This window comes from Lepisma saccharinum, chromosome 1 (assembly GCF_977018435.1).
Source record: "Lepisma saccharinum chromosome 1, izLepSacc3.1, whole genome shotgun sequence".
NCBI lineage: Eukaryota > Metazoa > Arthropoda > Insecta > Zygentoma > Lepismatidae > Lepisma > Lepisma saccharinum.
The window spans coordinates 20,524,166-20,540,960 of record NC_139229.1 but is presented as its reverse complement, the minus strand read 5'-3'; the positions used below and the strand labels follow the sequence as shown (position 1 = coordinate 20,540,960).

The window sequence follows — 16,795 nt, the reverse complement described above, 5'->3', positions numbered from 1 at the left end:
TGAATTAATATTTTACGAGGTTGGGACAAGAAATATAATTTTACTGGCACTCTTTCATCAACAGGGGAAAGTGACTGACTACTTTACACCCTGCCTCATATTCGTTTCTCCCATCCTTAAAACCTTAACATGTTCTTGCTTTCATTGTTGAATTTACACTTTCACTTCGGAATTTCATAAAAGTAAATATTACTCAATAATTAAAATTCTCACTACACGTTTCTGTATCGGGTACATATGACTCGTAACGGAAATGCAGAGACCCTGTGATAGCACACTCTCTTATAATACTGATGACGTGTTTGGATAAAGTGATGGTAGATCAGCTCCCAGATGTTCAGTGAGCATTCGAATATTCGAATATTTAACGCGCTCCAAGTGATATGATTTACGAGTAGATGTAAAATAACAAATGATGGTCCTTATGCATGGACACATTCTCTGTGCAGCACATTCGCTACGGCCGATGCTGTATACTCTTTCCGAAAGAGGAGGACATTTACGGATTTCTATAAAATCCGCCCGGACGCCGTACAGACACCTAATAATGAGTACATGTCCGGATAAAAGAGGACGTCTGATCACGTAAAAGTGATTTTTACCGAACAGCCTAGAATACAACCAGCGTCTTATCAAATGCTTTATCATTATAATAAGATGTGTTTACACGTTAGCGTTACGTTGCATGCAAACTATTGATACGATATGTTCCGATTCTCCCTTGACATTTCTGTACACATTGTATTGTTCTTAGTATGCACTGTTTCCACAAACATGGTCCCAAACTCCATAACTTATTGAAATAATTTTATGAGTGAGGACGTTGTTTCTTGCGCTGAAAAATTGCACCACGTTTAATTTTCTTTATTATATTATTATCTTTATTTTCCCTTCCTTGTTTGTATATTTATCTCTATTTCTCAACCTCCAACGTCCCTGTTTCTATTGCTATTTCTATTTTCACTCATTTTTTACATTTGTCACACAGAAGAAAACAAAGCAAAACTCATTAGGAAAGCAAATAAAGTTGACTTTGCTCATTATTAGTTTCTCCGGTGAAGCCTCCGGTTTTAGTTCGCTCTTTTTTCATTCTTTCCTGACCTGCTAACGTCACACAGCTACGCTAAACGGATGGGGGAGGGGGAGAGTCAAGTTTACTCGCACTTGTCTCTCGACTTCTTATCAAGATTAGTACTTGCTCTTACACTCAACAATTCCCGTCACGTCCCTTGGAGGCTCGTGTTTGTTTTCTGCACTGAAACAAACTGAAGTTGACACTGCAATGACTTTTTCAAGGATACGAACGTGGCAACTGGCAACTTGTGTAACATGATAGTACACATGCTTTCACCTTGGCATTACGAATTTAAACTTAAATCTGCGGGGACGTTCAAGGGCAAATTTTGTTGTTGCGAAGGAGAATTTTCTTGTCTAGTTATTCGAGAATTATTTTCGGCAGTAATTTAGTTCCTTAGCGAGGGAATCCTCATCCATTTTTTTTGTTACCCAAGTTTTATATTTTGAAGCAAAAAAAAAAAAAAACTGCGGACGGGAAAATGGACTCTGAAATTAACCACATAATTCAGAAAGCAAATAATCTGTACTATATTATTAGTAACACCATTATAGGCAAAAAGGAGATTAGTAAAGAAACAAATATGAAAATATATAAAACAGTCTATCTCCCTACGCTTTTACATGGATCAGAAAGTTGGATAATGCAAACCAAATCGGAGAGCAGACTTAGTGCTACAGAAATGAAATTCTTAAGAAAAACAGTCGGAAAGACAAGGAGAGATATGGTACGAAATACAATAATAATAAGAGAATGCTTGAATCAGGAACCACTGCTTGAAACCATCGAGAAGAGGGAATTGGGCTGGCTGGGACATCTCATTAGGATGAAGGAAGAGAGAAAACCAAAACAAATATTTGAGGCCTGACCAGAAGGAAGGAGAGGAAGGGGTTAAACTGGAAGCAGTGCATTTATGGACTGGCACAGAAGAGATGGAAAACACCATTCGAAGTGAAAAGACTGGCACAGGATAGAACTTCTTTTAACAAGTGGCTGAAAGGACCCGACGCCTAAATTGGCATAAGGGAGAAGAAGAAGAAGAAGAAGAAGAAGAAGCTTCATTCCACTCTTTAACTTGCAATTATTCTCAGTATAAGCCAAACGATTTTCTTTTCAAGGAAGGCAAGCATATTAAACCAGGGTTGTTAAAGGTCCAGGAAGCCATAAATTCTAATGGGTCCTTTTGGGTTCCGCTGCAGGACCGGAACCATTTTTCTCGCACAATTTAAATTAGGTCCAAGTTGCATATTTAAATTAATCCAGAAAAGGGTTTCTGGAACGTATTTAAATTGAGCCGGAAAAAAGGTTACTGGACCGTATTTAAAATCATCCGGGAAAAAGGTTCCTGGACCGTATTTAAATTGAACCAGAAAAAAGGTTCCTGGATCGAATTGAAATACTTTATACTAAAACGGTTCCTTACGGCCTAGAACCCATTTACACTTGCTGATTTTCTCTTCCGGACGGGAATTGAATTTCTTTACAATTCGTGGAAATTAACAACCCTGGGAGTATTAAGGATCCAGAAATCCATACATTGTAATGGGTTCTATTTGGTTCCGTAACAGGACGGGAACCTTTCTTCTCGCATAATTTATACGAGAAAGTTACGTAATTCCAAGTTGCGTCTGGATTGTATTTAAATTGATCCGGAAAGAAAGGTCCTGAACCGTATTTAAATTGATCTGGTAAAAATGTTCCTGGAACGAATTGAAATACTTTACAGATAAAAAGGTTCTTTACGGTCCAGAACCCATTTACGCTTGCTGATTTTCTCTCCTGGACCGGAATTGAATTCATTAAAAATTCCTGGATCTTAACAACCCTGTATTAAACTAGTATTAAAAATCTCTACAGGAAAAGTAAAAGTAACTTTTTAAAAGCAAGTAATTACATTTTAAGAAATAAACTGTTTTTCAATAAATATTCTTAATATTACATATTGTTGCAATTGTTATAGTAGGTAAATCGAAACAAAATTGAAAAGATTCTTACATTTTCTTACATTCGGACAATGTTTTAGTATAAGTATTGCATAGCAGTGGTTCTCAAACTGTATTCAGCTGAACCTCAAGGATTCTCGAACCGAAATCACGGGTTGCATGAGACAATTTATTTTTAATTTAATACAGTCGCAGTGTTTTATTTTTAATTTAATACAATCTTAAATATGGTAAAATATTATGTGTGTGTGTGTGTGTGTGTGTGTATCTTAGAGTAGATACCTATGTAACATTTCGAGATTATTTTACTTCTCCCATGCCAAACATGTAAATAACTTATTTTTGTTTCAGACTTAATTTATAACATGACCTTACAGTCAAATATAACTTTTTCGTTAAAGTTCGAAAACTTATCGGATAACAGTACACGTGCCTAGTGTGTTCGTAAAATGAATTTACGCCGATTGGTGATGGCGTCAAGTTTAGAAACGTTGTTAAAGAAATGACATTAGTATCAATCCAAGTTTTCATTCCGAAAAGGAATTCGTTCTGTTTTCAGTTATTCGTTATACCAAGTGCAAATTTATTTTTGTTTTATTTTTATCATTTTGTCTTATTTGGTTTCGCGGGGTTCGATCTCCGGATTTTCGCTGTTCTCCCATTGTCGTGAGAGCAATCGGAAGGCTAGGACGTCAGAAAACAGCGACCATGCACTGACCACACGTGACTCGACGAAAAACCTGCTGTCGGTAATTACTTTTGGCGAGGGAGGAAGTTATGACTCCCGACACCAAGTGTCAACACCACTGATCAGGTGCAAGATTTCGGATAATAAAAGAACGACGCAATTGATTTCGATTATTGTGAAAAGATAAGCACGTGTGAATGACTCAACCTGATGATGTACTCGTTGAGAGGCTAAACATTGCTTCATTATCCTCACTGGCTTGTGTGCTTCCAAAAATAACCCCCACATCTGCTGGATGGGTTACGTGGTGTCGAATCTTATGTTTGCATTCGGTTTGGCACGCGCTCAAGATCTCAAAGAAAACACACAACTGTCTGGTGCGTGCATTTGTGTCGCAGATGTGATAAACGAATTGCATCACGGAAACACAACGTTCTTTCATCTTATCAACCACAGCACGTTTATGCGAAAAAATCTTTTTAGGCTCAAGATTATATTTACCAATTGCTAACACGTATCATTTAATTTATAAACACATATTTTTAAACATTTCAGCTATAGCCTGAGAGAGAGAGAGTTAGCCCCCCTACTTTTCATCCTGTTACCCCTCAACTTTCTATCCTGGCCCCCCACCTTCCACTTTCTTCTAATATAAACATGACCATGGTTTATATTTACGGTTTTAATGATAAATAACACTGTTCAACAATGAAATTTTTACAGAAAGGAAAATGCCCAATCTTTATAGATTTTGGTACGCTGAATTCGAAAATGACAATAGTTTTTGTTTTTTAGCTCCCGTTTTTGAGATAAAGTAAAAAACAATCTTAGAGATTTTGGTACACTTTCGTACGTTTTCGTGCTATATGAAGTTTGTCACGTCCTTATCCTTCCACATCTAACGATCCCACCTTTACACCAACATCATATAGCGAAATGCACAAAATCACGCAAAGTGAACTCAATGATCTTGTTAGAGACTTGGACATTCCAAAACATAAAGCCGAAGTATTAGCTTCTCGTTTAATGGAGTGGAATCTTCTGGAAGATAAAGTTCGAGTATGTACTTTTCGCCAACGTCAAAAGTCACTCGAAAGGTTTTTCAACACAACAAACGAAATGACATACTGTACGGATGTTGAAGGTTTGATGCAAGAACTCAATATCTTATACAAACAGGACGATTGGAGACTTTTCATAGATGGTTCGAAAACTAGTTTGAAAGCCGTGCTATTACATAATGGCAATGTGCTTCCTTCCATCCCAGTGGCATATGCAGCCCTAGCAAAGGAAAGTTACATCATGATGAGAGGTATTTTAAACAGCATCGACTATGATAAGCATCAATGGCTCATATGTGCTGATTTAAAAGTCATCGGTATGCTTATGCGCCTACAAGGTGGGTACACTAAGTACTGCTGCTACATTTGTGAGTGGGACAGTCGTTCTAAGGATTTACATTACAAACAGAAGGACTGGCCACGACGACAAGCTTTATTGCCTGTCAAGAAAAATGTCTCATGGGAGACACTTTAAATCCCAGTAAAGTCCTGTTACCACCATTACATGTAAAGCTAGGATTGATGAAGTCATTTGTAACGTCATTGTTCTTGGGCAATAGGAGGGCTGAAAATTATATTGAACTTATGAATGACCTTATATGTGCCTATGAGAAACTGAAATGCAACATGCCACTCAGAATGCACTTCATTCACTCACATATCGATCGACGTTTTCCCTGAAGATTGTGGGGCGTTTAGTGATGAACATGGTGAGAGGTTTCACCAAGAAATCTCTGTAATGGAACATCGATACCAAGGAAGATTCAGTGCTTCAATGTTGGTAGATTTCTGCTGAACTTTGCAGAAAGACTCTCATCTTCCCCATAAGAGGCAGGCGAAGAGAAAACGCGTGTTGTAAACAAGGTAGCTGTTAATAATATCTTTAATTTAACTAAATTGACTAGCATTTCATGTACTTAGTCTAAAGCACTTTGATTTATTTTTTCACATGATTTGTGAATAGGTTACATTTTACTAGTTTGCATTGTAAAAACTAGTCTGACATAAATGATGTGATATATGGAATCAGCAAGCTTGTCATTCAAAAATTTTGAATAGAATATGAAAAATATATGTATCAGTATTTCAGTAGCAATATAAACTTCAACACCCTGTATATTAAAAACTAGAGCCATTCGAGAAAAACAAACTCCATATTTGTGATCAGTGCATCGAATTAACCCCAAAACCACTGTAAATTGTTTGGTAAGTAAATGTGTGTTAGGCAGTGCTACACTTGTTAGACTATGGCCCATTATAATATGTGAAGAACATAAAAGTTTCAATAACTTCCAAACCTGAGCTAATCTAGATTTTTAATTGTCATTTTCAACTTCAGCACACTCAAATCCATATAAATCAGCTATTTTGGCCTCTGTAAAAAACAAAAAGTTAAAATTTGTTGTCTAGTGTAATAGCCTTAATATAAAATATCTCAGGTGTTACCGTTAAAGAACAGCTATATAGTAGGTAGGTAGATTTTTGCAGCAGTAAATTGAATTAATTCATCCCTAAACCAATTCAAGCCTTTTAAAAATTAATAGGCACGCATATGTAATCAGAAAAAAGGTTTTCGCCAGTTTGGTGCCATTGCGAGGGCAACGCCCCGGGCATCGCCTGGCCCTTAAGCCGCCCCTAATGATCATTAAAATGTCTACATGTGACTTAACATAAATAAAAAACTGATACTTTTTCCCATCGTAACTGCAGTTCAAATAAATTCGGGACAGGGATCAACTGGACTGACTAAATCGGGACGTTCAGGAGCCTTACATCAATTATCTTCTGTGGAAAAATCACCACGCTTAAAGTTTGAGCACCATTTCTTCACAGTGAAGTGTGAAGGGCAATGTACACTCAATGTATCTAGTATGCAACCATGGATTTCCTTCGGCGACTTCTGTTACAGGAAAAAGAACTTCATGACACTTCGCAACTCCTTCTTGGTAAATTCCACATTTGGCTGCACCATGCTTCAATCAATGGCCTGTCAAGGACAAACCGTTAGTGATACGATCATCCCAGATGGCACTTAAACTTCCAAAAGATCAATGGTTCAAATGCAATGCATGATTTCAGGATGACATGTGCGGAAGGGGGTCAGGCCGAGAACTTATCAGCCCCCCCCCCCTCGTAGAACAAATAATTTTTATGTATGACCCTTACGTGAAAACAGACTCGTGTCGAGACGTGTGTAGGCAATTTGTACAGAAATTCCCAGGCGTTTCACCTCCACATAGAGATACGGTTAGACATCTTGTCATTAAACTACGAGAAACTGGATCGTTAAATTGTAAAACACCTAAGCAAAAACGACGGATTCTAACCGAAGCAAAACTCGATTAAATTGGTGCAGCGTTAGAACATTCTCCAAACAAACCTCTACGCCGTGTTTCACAGGAGATGGGCGTGTCAAAATCATCAGCACATACAGCCACTAAGCTACTAAAATTAAAACCGTACAGAGTTTCTATAGTGCAAGAATTACGGCCCTCTGACAACGTAACTAGAGTAAATTTCTGTAATTGGGTTTTGCAGAATATTGTAGATGGTATTGTTGATCCACAGAATATTTTTTTTCGGATGAGGCATGGTTTCACTTGCGTGGTCATGTTTGTTCACAGAACAATAGATACTGGAGCACTGAAAATCCCCGAATAATACACGAAGTTCAGTTACATGATGCAAAAATTGGTGTGTGGTGTGCTGTAAGTGCAAAAAAATAATAGGGCCTATATTTTTTGAAGACACAATAAATTCAGAGAGGTACCGCACATAAATACTCACGCCGTTTTTTCAGTTGTTATCAGATAATGAGAGACAATATGGGCATTTTCAACAAGATTCGGCCACAGCCCATACCGCCGCTGATTCTTTGGACGCTATAAAGGAGGTGTTTGATGACAGAATAATTTCTAGAGGTTTATGGCCTTCACGTTCGCCAGATCTTACCGTATGTGACTTTTATTTGTGGGTAACCTTAAAAAATAGTCTACCGAAATAACCCTCATAGCATCGACGAACTAAAAGGCAATATAAGGGCAGAACTTGGAAAATTACGGAAGAAGAACTTTTGCGTGTGTATCAAAATTTCATCAAACGATGCCAGGAATGTGTGAATGTAGGTTGACATCACTTTTGAACAACTCTTATAACACAGGTTAGTGCTCGTTCTGTAATATTTATATAAATGTCTGGATATGTCCATAAAAATAAGCGGGCATTACAAGCCGCAAATGTCGGCATCTCCGTCAGCGTCGCCCGCCACGCTTCTCCCGATCCCACGGCTGAAGATCGAAATGGACGCACGTTATATGTAGTTGTCCAATATTACCTCTATTTGTTCCATTAATTTCATTTGTACTTCTTACAAATATATCATAAGGCCCCAATTGGGTATTTTTGTACTTAATTGTTTCATGATCTTTAGATACTTTAACTTGATGTGTATTTTCTTTATCCTGTAAAAGGTTTTTCTGAGAGACATCACTTTTGTCTTGACAAGTTACGCTAGTAGGAACCCAAACTTCCATACATTCCGAAGTGTCTGTGTCATTTATTTTGGTATTCATTTTGTTTAATGGCGTCGACCCATATTAATCACTAATATCATATTAATCACTCGTGGCCGCGGTGGCTCAGTCGGTAACGCGTCTGACTACCATGCTAAGGTTCCCGGGTTCGATCCCCGGTCGGTTCAAATGCGGGAACTTTTCTAACGTTGGAAGTGGCCCCGGCGCCCACCCAGTACCTGGGGGAAACCCTGGGGGGTAAAGGCGGTCAGGGGCGTGATGCTGATCACTCACGACCGGATCAAGAAAGTGTGGGACGTTACCCCCTATACGCCTTCATGGTGTGGTGCTAAGCACAGGGGAGCACTTTACCTTTTACATATTAATCACTCTACCTCCACTTACTATTTCAAATCACTTAGTTCACACAGTTATTTTATTATATTTTACCTTTTTAAGTTTATACGTATATATTCAACTTAATCACAGAGCACAAGAAACACTAGTAGATTATCTATCCACTCGAGAATCCTATCCTCAATTCCTATATTTATCTTTAAAACAGTGAGTAATATTCAAAAGATGAGAATGTAAAGGTAAACAAATTTATAGCACCGCGTTTTTGCCGTTGTTAGCTGAATGGCGTCATATTGACACCGGATCTCGCTGTTTTGCTGTCTGTACACACAACGAGCGCCCTCTACGAAGAAGAGTTTGGCGGTAAGCCTCATACTGTGTGTGTTCCTTGTCAGTTTAGTCTGTTGCTCGAGTGCATTGTAAGTTTATAACAATTTCTGAAGTGTAACCGATATTTATCAATCAAGTGGAATAAATTTGAATAAACGTAGAACATTTCCTTCGTCCAGCAAGATAATTCTAATCTATGTTTTGGCCACACCGGTGCCCACCTTCCTTCTAAGATTATGACCAGAGCGAAACTTCAAGCAAGGTATGTGAGCATTTAATTCCTTTCATATGAGCACACTTTTTATTTTTAAACATTTCGTTCTCAGGTTCGTTTGAACTTTGATACTGCTTCACAGCAAACACACATTCCACTATTCAGTGACTGATATTATAGCATACCTACGCCTGCTTTGGGCGTAAAATATAAATCATGCAGTTGTCATGAGATTCGGCTGTACCTTCTTAACTTCCATTGTTTTTAACGCAATCTGTATTCAATTTCGTTAGCCTAGAAATTCACGTTCGTTTCAAGGTAGATTTCACGTTGAATAATGTCTGTCTTTAATCAGGTCTACTCTAACTCAAGTTACAAGTAATAATAGATACAATACAGAACACAGCCGATCAGTTTTAGCCTAACATGACCTTGATTTCACAAAGCGTGCATTAAATGTAACTGTCCCCCCCTAAAATATCTGCTCCTTGTTTGCTTCCCCATTCATTTTATTCTGGCGCCATTAAATGAACTTACTGAAATGTAGCTCCGAATGTAATTTTAAGCTAGAATTAATTTTTCAGGCTAGAATAGTAAGAATAATCAAACGTTCCCCACCCTTTTTTCCGGGCGTCCATTAATGGGGAGTACATGAAATTGGTGCAAGGTTAAAAAAAAAAAAAAGACAAATACCTCTGCGCTCTGCCTTAATTTGAAAACTCGATTGTGGCATCGTGACCACGTCGTTCAACGCCGTCTGCATCTGCCAAGGGGGCCTATGTGACCTGCAAACTTGTAAACACCGCGGAGAACAACCGAGAAAAACTACCTAAATAAGTAGGTGCGATTTTCTTGAAAAGGGGTTACCATAGGCGTGCGCAAAGGAGGGAGGGATGTAGAGAAATTTTATTACCGGTATTAAACGACATTATTCCCTTTAAAAAATAAAATATTTTCCTATGTAATTGGACTATCTCACTTCGTTCTCCAGCAAATTACTTATTCTTAAGGGAGAATTCACACTTAGGGACAGGCGACAAGAGAGTTTCACACCGTGAACTATGGATGGAGTACAGTTGTAAACTCTTGCAGACACCCACGGTCAACGAGAGAGAAGCAATCTGATCGCGTTTCAGCCAACCAGGAAAAACGCGCTTAACTCCTACTACTTCTGATCGAAAAACATTGATTTTGTTTATTCGCATTTCTGCCACTTTTGGCTAATCGCGAAGATGAGGATGATTGATGATGAAATTGATGAATTGACGCACAAAGAAAACCCATGCCCCGGCCGGGATTCGAACCTGAGATTCCTGTAAACCACTCCGCCACGGAGGCCAACTGATTGAAGGTTGATCGATTGATTTTGTTTAATGATAGTGGTAAAATTGATGAAGAGATACTCACAAAGAACACTCATGCCCAGGCCGGTATTCGAACCCGGAACCCCTGAACTGATTGAAAAAGATGTTTCAAAATGAATGTACTCGTAGATGACGTTTGAATTACAATTATTATGAAACATGAAGAAAAAAAGAAAGAAAAGTGTTTTTCTGTTGTCAACTTCTCAATTTTCGCCGAAAGAGATAAGATACAGTTTTTTGTTCAACCGAGTATGGTTGTTGCCTGGGGGGAGCTAACCCACGTATTATTAACACTTCATGATCATTATTATGTCACCTTTGCTTTCGAGGAAATGTCTGCCGAAACCTTGAGTTCTTGAGAGTAACTACTACCGTAAACGAGTATTGCAATCTGCCCGCGCGTGACAACTACGCGAAAGAAAACACTTCAACGAAGAAAGATATAGATTTTTTTAATACAGTTCTGGACTGCTTCCAAGAATTACGTATGAAAAACACTTGTCTGTCAGGTTGCATTCAATGTCAACAGCTTTGACATAACTAACGCTTGAACTAACATTGAAATGCAAATTTGTAGGCTTACAGGAAGAAGCAGTATGAATACAGGCCTGTGTTTACAAACGCCATACCTGCTTATCTTGCTGATGTAACAAAAACACGCGCCATGTCATACTTATCAACCTTGTTTAACTGACAATGAATACCTACAATCAGGGTGCTAAATCCTGGGAGGGGGGATTTCTCCCACCAACAATCTTGGCTTCAAAAATCCCCCCACCAAAATTTCCGGGGGGAGAGTGTTTGTTATAAAAACAAAAGGCGAGCAATTACTTTTTACTTCAAATATACACCGTGTCCCAAAAGTCCGGTAACACTTTTATTAATTCATTATACAAAAACTACAAGTGATATAGCTTTCGTGTATATGTCATATGAAAGAGTATCTCAAATGTTTTTTTTTAATGTATGAGTTCACAATGCCACGATATGGGAACCATGTGTAATACAACATATGTCTACACGGTAATAAAATTCTTGCCAGAGATATGCTCCAAAGAGTATGGCAAGAATTTTATTACCGTGTAGACATATGTTGTATTCACATGGTTCCCATATCAAGGCATTGTGAACTCAGACATTAAAAAAACCATTTGAGATACTCTTTCATATGACATATACACGAAAGCTATATCACTTGTAGTTTTTGTATAATGAATTAATAAAAGTGTTACCGGACTTTTGGGACACGGTGTACTTTACTAAGGATAGTATCGAAAACACACAAAGTAATTTGTTTGCGAGTGTTGCATACTTTCTCTCTCTCTCTCATTCAAGAAACCATTTACAGATCTTACACCAATTAACAAATGTTATACCTAGGTATTGATATAATATATTCATAATAAATGTAAAATAACAATCAAATACAAATATAACTATGAAATCTAATTGATTTATACTAATAGAAAGGAAAAACTAAACAAAAACTTGAAACATAATAAACATATTTAAACTATTTTGTAATTTATTGACATCCTTAATCAGTCAGTAAAGGAATTACTTTGCTACTTTTTAAACATCTGATATATATAAGTATATGTTTATACTTAATAATAATAATAATAATAATGTATTTTAAATATTAATTTACTTGTATATTTATTATTATTATGTATTATATGTATCAATACTTATATATTTGTATGTATGTGTGTGTGTATGTGTGTAGATTAAGATCTCCCTTCCCCGCCAACAATCTTCAATGATTTCGCACCCTGCCTATACTACAGCCAAGCTTTGAGGTTGTATAATTCTAAATAATAATACTCTAGATATGAGGCACGCATAGCATTTATTTCAGTTGCCACTGTTCATCACATACTTTTTTCCTGCATAAACTATCCTTACAAAAACAATATGTTGGGACACAAAAAGTACGACATCCGTCTACATCTAGATTTCCTGGTTAAACTGACGTCAGTCATTTCCTGCAGTTCGTGTTGAAATGAACGTATTAATGAACTCCTGATGCAACCACACCGAAAGATTTCTATATGTCAAATCACAAACCCTTACACCTTCTGTAAACAAAACCACCTGCATGCAGAAAGCATTGCAAACTCATACAAGTAAAATAATCCACACGAAAATCCAGCGTTGTTACAGGATTCATTACGTAAGGTAAAACAATGGCAAATTTGTAGTATGGGATACGCTGCCGCAAATGACGTCTCACTTTAAACCCAATGCTCTTTCTTTTTTTACTTATTGCTTCACCTTTATGGTTAACTCTTTGCACCAGTAATCATTTCCCATAAATTTGGCTTCTTTCTTGCATGCGATTTGAATATATTTTACTTGCATTTGTTTAGACAAAATGATATAACATGGTAATGTATATTTCTAAGGATGATATAGATAGGAGTGTATTTGAAATTTGTTTGTACATTTTAAATAAATTGTATCTTATGTAACTAAAATATATTATGGGCATAAACAGCCATATGAATTGCTGTAAGTCCAATAAATATATTGATGATGATCAAAACAAGACAAAAAGTTCGTAAATTTATTGCGGTTGGAAACTTTGACAAGCATCCTAATAACGATTTTTGTTCCGCCAAATATAATGCACTTCGTAAAATAACTTGGTGACATCGCAAGGCAAGATAAGTGTGAACATTTTGTAGTAATATAACTTTCAATGAGCTTAGAGATTTGTGTGCATAATGATATTTTATAACATTGGTTATTTTCTAAAAATAATCATGTGAACAGCAAGGAAGTAGTGCAACTTAGTAATATTGTCTGACTTAGCCTTAGAAAAATAACATGCCGAGTTCTATGCGTGAGGGGAAGTCTCCGTGTTCTCCGAGCTTGTTTTCAAAACACCAGCAAGGACAGCCTTTGCAAAGGGGTGAGAAACAGATTCTACTCAATATTTATGTAACGTTCTGTCAGTAGTATCCTGAGAAACCAGTAAATGAAGTGGTTAAGTTGGTATCCCAGTGCAGTGGTGTGTCAGTGTCTGCAGTTTTAAGGGTTATGAAAGAGAGAATGACCGGGAGAGTAACAATGTATGCGGCTGCATATTCGTCTGATGTTTTGAGAACGGGTTCTCACATTCAGAGGCTCTTATATAAAATGAATAGGTGCGGCGAACTATGAGTGTAACAGCAGATGATTGCGGTCATGGATCAGCTGACGCGGAGTGATACATCGAATCGGTGATCCGTTTGTTTACAGAAGGTCTCAGGGATTTTGATTTAGACCTTAGTTACATTTTGGAACAAATTAAAGATCCGAAATGTAATGACTCCTTGGTTTGGAGTCAGTTCTTTGCTTTTTTTTCGCTTGCAAGAACACAATAGTCATATACCCCCTCCGATTAGATGGGGTTAGGGACAAAAAACTTGGTGAAACTTCAGAGAGGAACTACATTGCATCTCTGTTTTACAAACTTTGATAAGTACAAAACAGGAGCGTATCTAGAGTTGGTCTAAATCCTCAGATAATCCCATTCCTGTGTACATTTACTGTTGGTAGGCTTACTTTATACTCGTGTCCTGCATCTGATGTAAATGCCGAATCTAAGCACAAATCAGGCTCTTCTTAAACAAAAAGTTTACGAATGGAATGCATATTTACATTTTCAAACTGAAAACTAATAGGCTATTTATTTTTCTTTAGATTAAAAGGCAAACTCTCTGAAAAATCAAAATGGAAATATTGGTATTCCTTCAGAAGTAGAATAAGGCAAAGTTTAAACAGTGTATGAAGTTTCTCTTCAAATCCGGGATATTTTATGGAACACATTAGGTTCATTTTTTATTAGTTTATTACGTGCGCATTACAATGACTCATCAACGATTGAGGCGATAAATTTGTTCTGGGAAAGCATTATGTTGACTCTAGACCTTCCATTCTGTGCCATAAGTTTGATTTCATTGAATGAATTAGGTTACTTTACGTATTTGTATTTAGAAATATTGAATAACATACAAAACACTGTTGGTACAACATTACAGTAGAATGAACTGCAGTCATACGAAAATATCCTATCCTACAATATTCGGCTCCTTTCAGGTGTTAAACGTTTTAAACACCTCTGCTTTGTCACTGTCACCAGGCCTCCCCGATAGCGCAGTGATAACGTCGCCACCTTGTAATCAAGGAGTCCTGGAGGCACATAGTGGTTCGGATTCCACTTTAAACTGTAGGTCCAGTCCCGATTAGCCTTACTGTGCATAAAGTGGACTCAAAACAGCAATTCAATCAATCACTGTCACCTAAAAGAATAATAACTTGTAACTTCGTAACTTGGAACTTACATCGGCTTGAAAATGTTTTATCTTTTTTCTTAAGGGTATAATGTTTTCTTTTTAACGGAGATAAAATCTCTCGACTCCAAAAATTTCAGTGTAAATATTAGGAAGGGCAACTCGCCCTTTTTCGCTCACGAGAGCTGCGTGGATATGTTAGCGCTGGGTGAGAGAATAGAATTTTGCGCTCTCTCCACCGAATTCGGTGCTCCCTTTAGTTCACAAAAAGGGTCCGCAATTGCGAGCGAATCGAGCATAGGATTTTTTTTTACCTCTATTTCCTGGCAAACTGACAACAATAATTTTAATAGGGCAGCGGCCCCTTTATCTCTGCGTCCGGTGTGCTAAAATTTAGTTACGGTCCTGTAACATAACATTGCTTACAGTTTCTATTCCGTTAGGATATATTGATACGCGGTATATAGTACTTTCCGAAATACTGATGCCAAAAAATTAGCAGTTTATATCCATATCAATAAAAATTTGAAAACATAATTTGAACCAGCCTTCACTCTTTAGTGAAGATAAATAAGTTTCGTACGTAGTTGTTGTTTTTCCTGTACGTAACTGTATATTGTCCCACCACTTTCCGCTAGCCGAGAGTAAAATAATAATAATAAAACGTAAACATTACGAAATTATTTTCACAGAGGCCTCTACTTTTATTTTCCTTGCCTTTTCGTACATTCATATCGCTTTTCTGCCACTTTTGGATAATCGAGGCGACGAGGATGATGAATTTCGTCCACCGAAAAAATATTATTATTATTAAAGATGGCAAGAAATTAGGTCACTCACTCAACGCGCAAGCAGACTTCCGACGTTTGTTTTTACATAAGAAAAACAGGTTTTAAAACCCTTTTGGGTCTTCAATTTAAAATGGTAATTATGTGTATCTTTTCCTGATGGGAAAAAAACACGCCATGAATCACAGGAATTTCAGGAACATTACCCACCATGATTCACCGGAATATCAGGACCACTTGCCAACTCGATTTTCATTCTGATACATTGAGTTTCACTTGAACATTTAACATGTGTTAACTAACATTCGGACTAGATTTAAAGTAATCAAGAAACATGTGAACTTACGATCCGGCCCGACTTTATGGAGGCTTGAGGGAGAGGGCTACAGTTGTTGGCATCCACCTGAAAAGGGCCCTCAACTGGGAAAGAGAATGCTTTGATAAAGAGCGCAAAAATGAAGAAACGATATATTTACAACCTGGTAAAAATAATTGGAAATAATTAACCAGCCGGCTTAACGTAACAATTCTAACTAAAAATTTTACGCACGCGCGCGACCTGATTACGATACTCATTCGGATTTTCAGGCGAGTCTTAAGTTTATAATTGAATGATGTCTTATATTTTTCGTGATCAAACGGACATTCTACGCAAAACGAATGTAACGTAAATATTGAAGCTTCCAAAGCGTGAAACTGTTTCAGTGCGCGAAGTTCTAGGAAGAAAAAAGTACTTACACGTTATCCTGATTTCCGCTGTAACTAAGGTCCCTATCGTTGTCCTCCACTATCAATTTGTGCTCGCTTCTAATACGTTCTGGTTTGTAGTGGCTGCCTCCATTTGCGAATGGACCTCCATTGGTGTGAACACCGTTTGTTGCTCTGTAACTCATTGTCTTTGCTGCGTGTTGCGTTAGCACCTTTCGATGGTGATTGTCTGAGTCAACTGTTTCTACGTTTTCCCGTACACGGCGCTATATACAGACTTCGGTCGCTTCGCGATCTTCATCTTGCAACAGAAAAAAAGAAGGCGTGGTCAAAGAGAGTACGTAATTACTGTTAACGTCAGGGACGGAAGCATGAACATAAGATATTTTTTTTGCCACCGCTGATAACCTTTCATGAACCAATTTGTGCGTTCATTATCTGGCCATAAAGGTCGTGCGAAAAGTAACAATGATGC

The 16,795-nt window shown here is 37.5% G+C and overlaps 1 protein-coding gene across 2 annotated transcripts in view; it reads right to left on the bottom strand.

Annotated features, from left to right (window-relative positions):
* LOC145986371 (purine nucleoside phosphorylase-like) overlaps nt 1-16,577 on the bottom strand; it is a 32,804-nt gene extending 16,227 nt beyond the window's left edge. For both annotated transcript variants that reach the window (XR_014441592.1, XM_083120328.1), the window contains exon 1: nt 16,351-16,577. Coding sequence is in view for 1 of the 2 variants with exons in the window: in XM_083120328.1 (XP_082976454.1) it covers nt 16,351-16,505 (155 nt within the window). In the remaining variant the exon portion in view is untranslated. The remainder of the gene's footprint in view (nt 1-16,350) is intronic.
* Nucleotides 16,578-16,795: the final 218 nt, after the last annotated feature.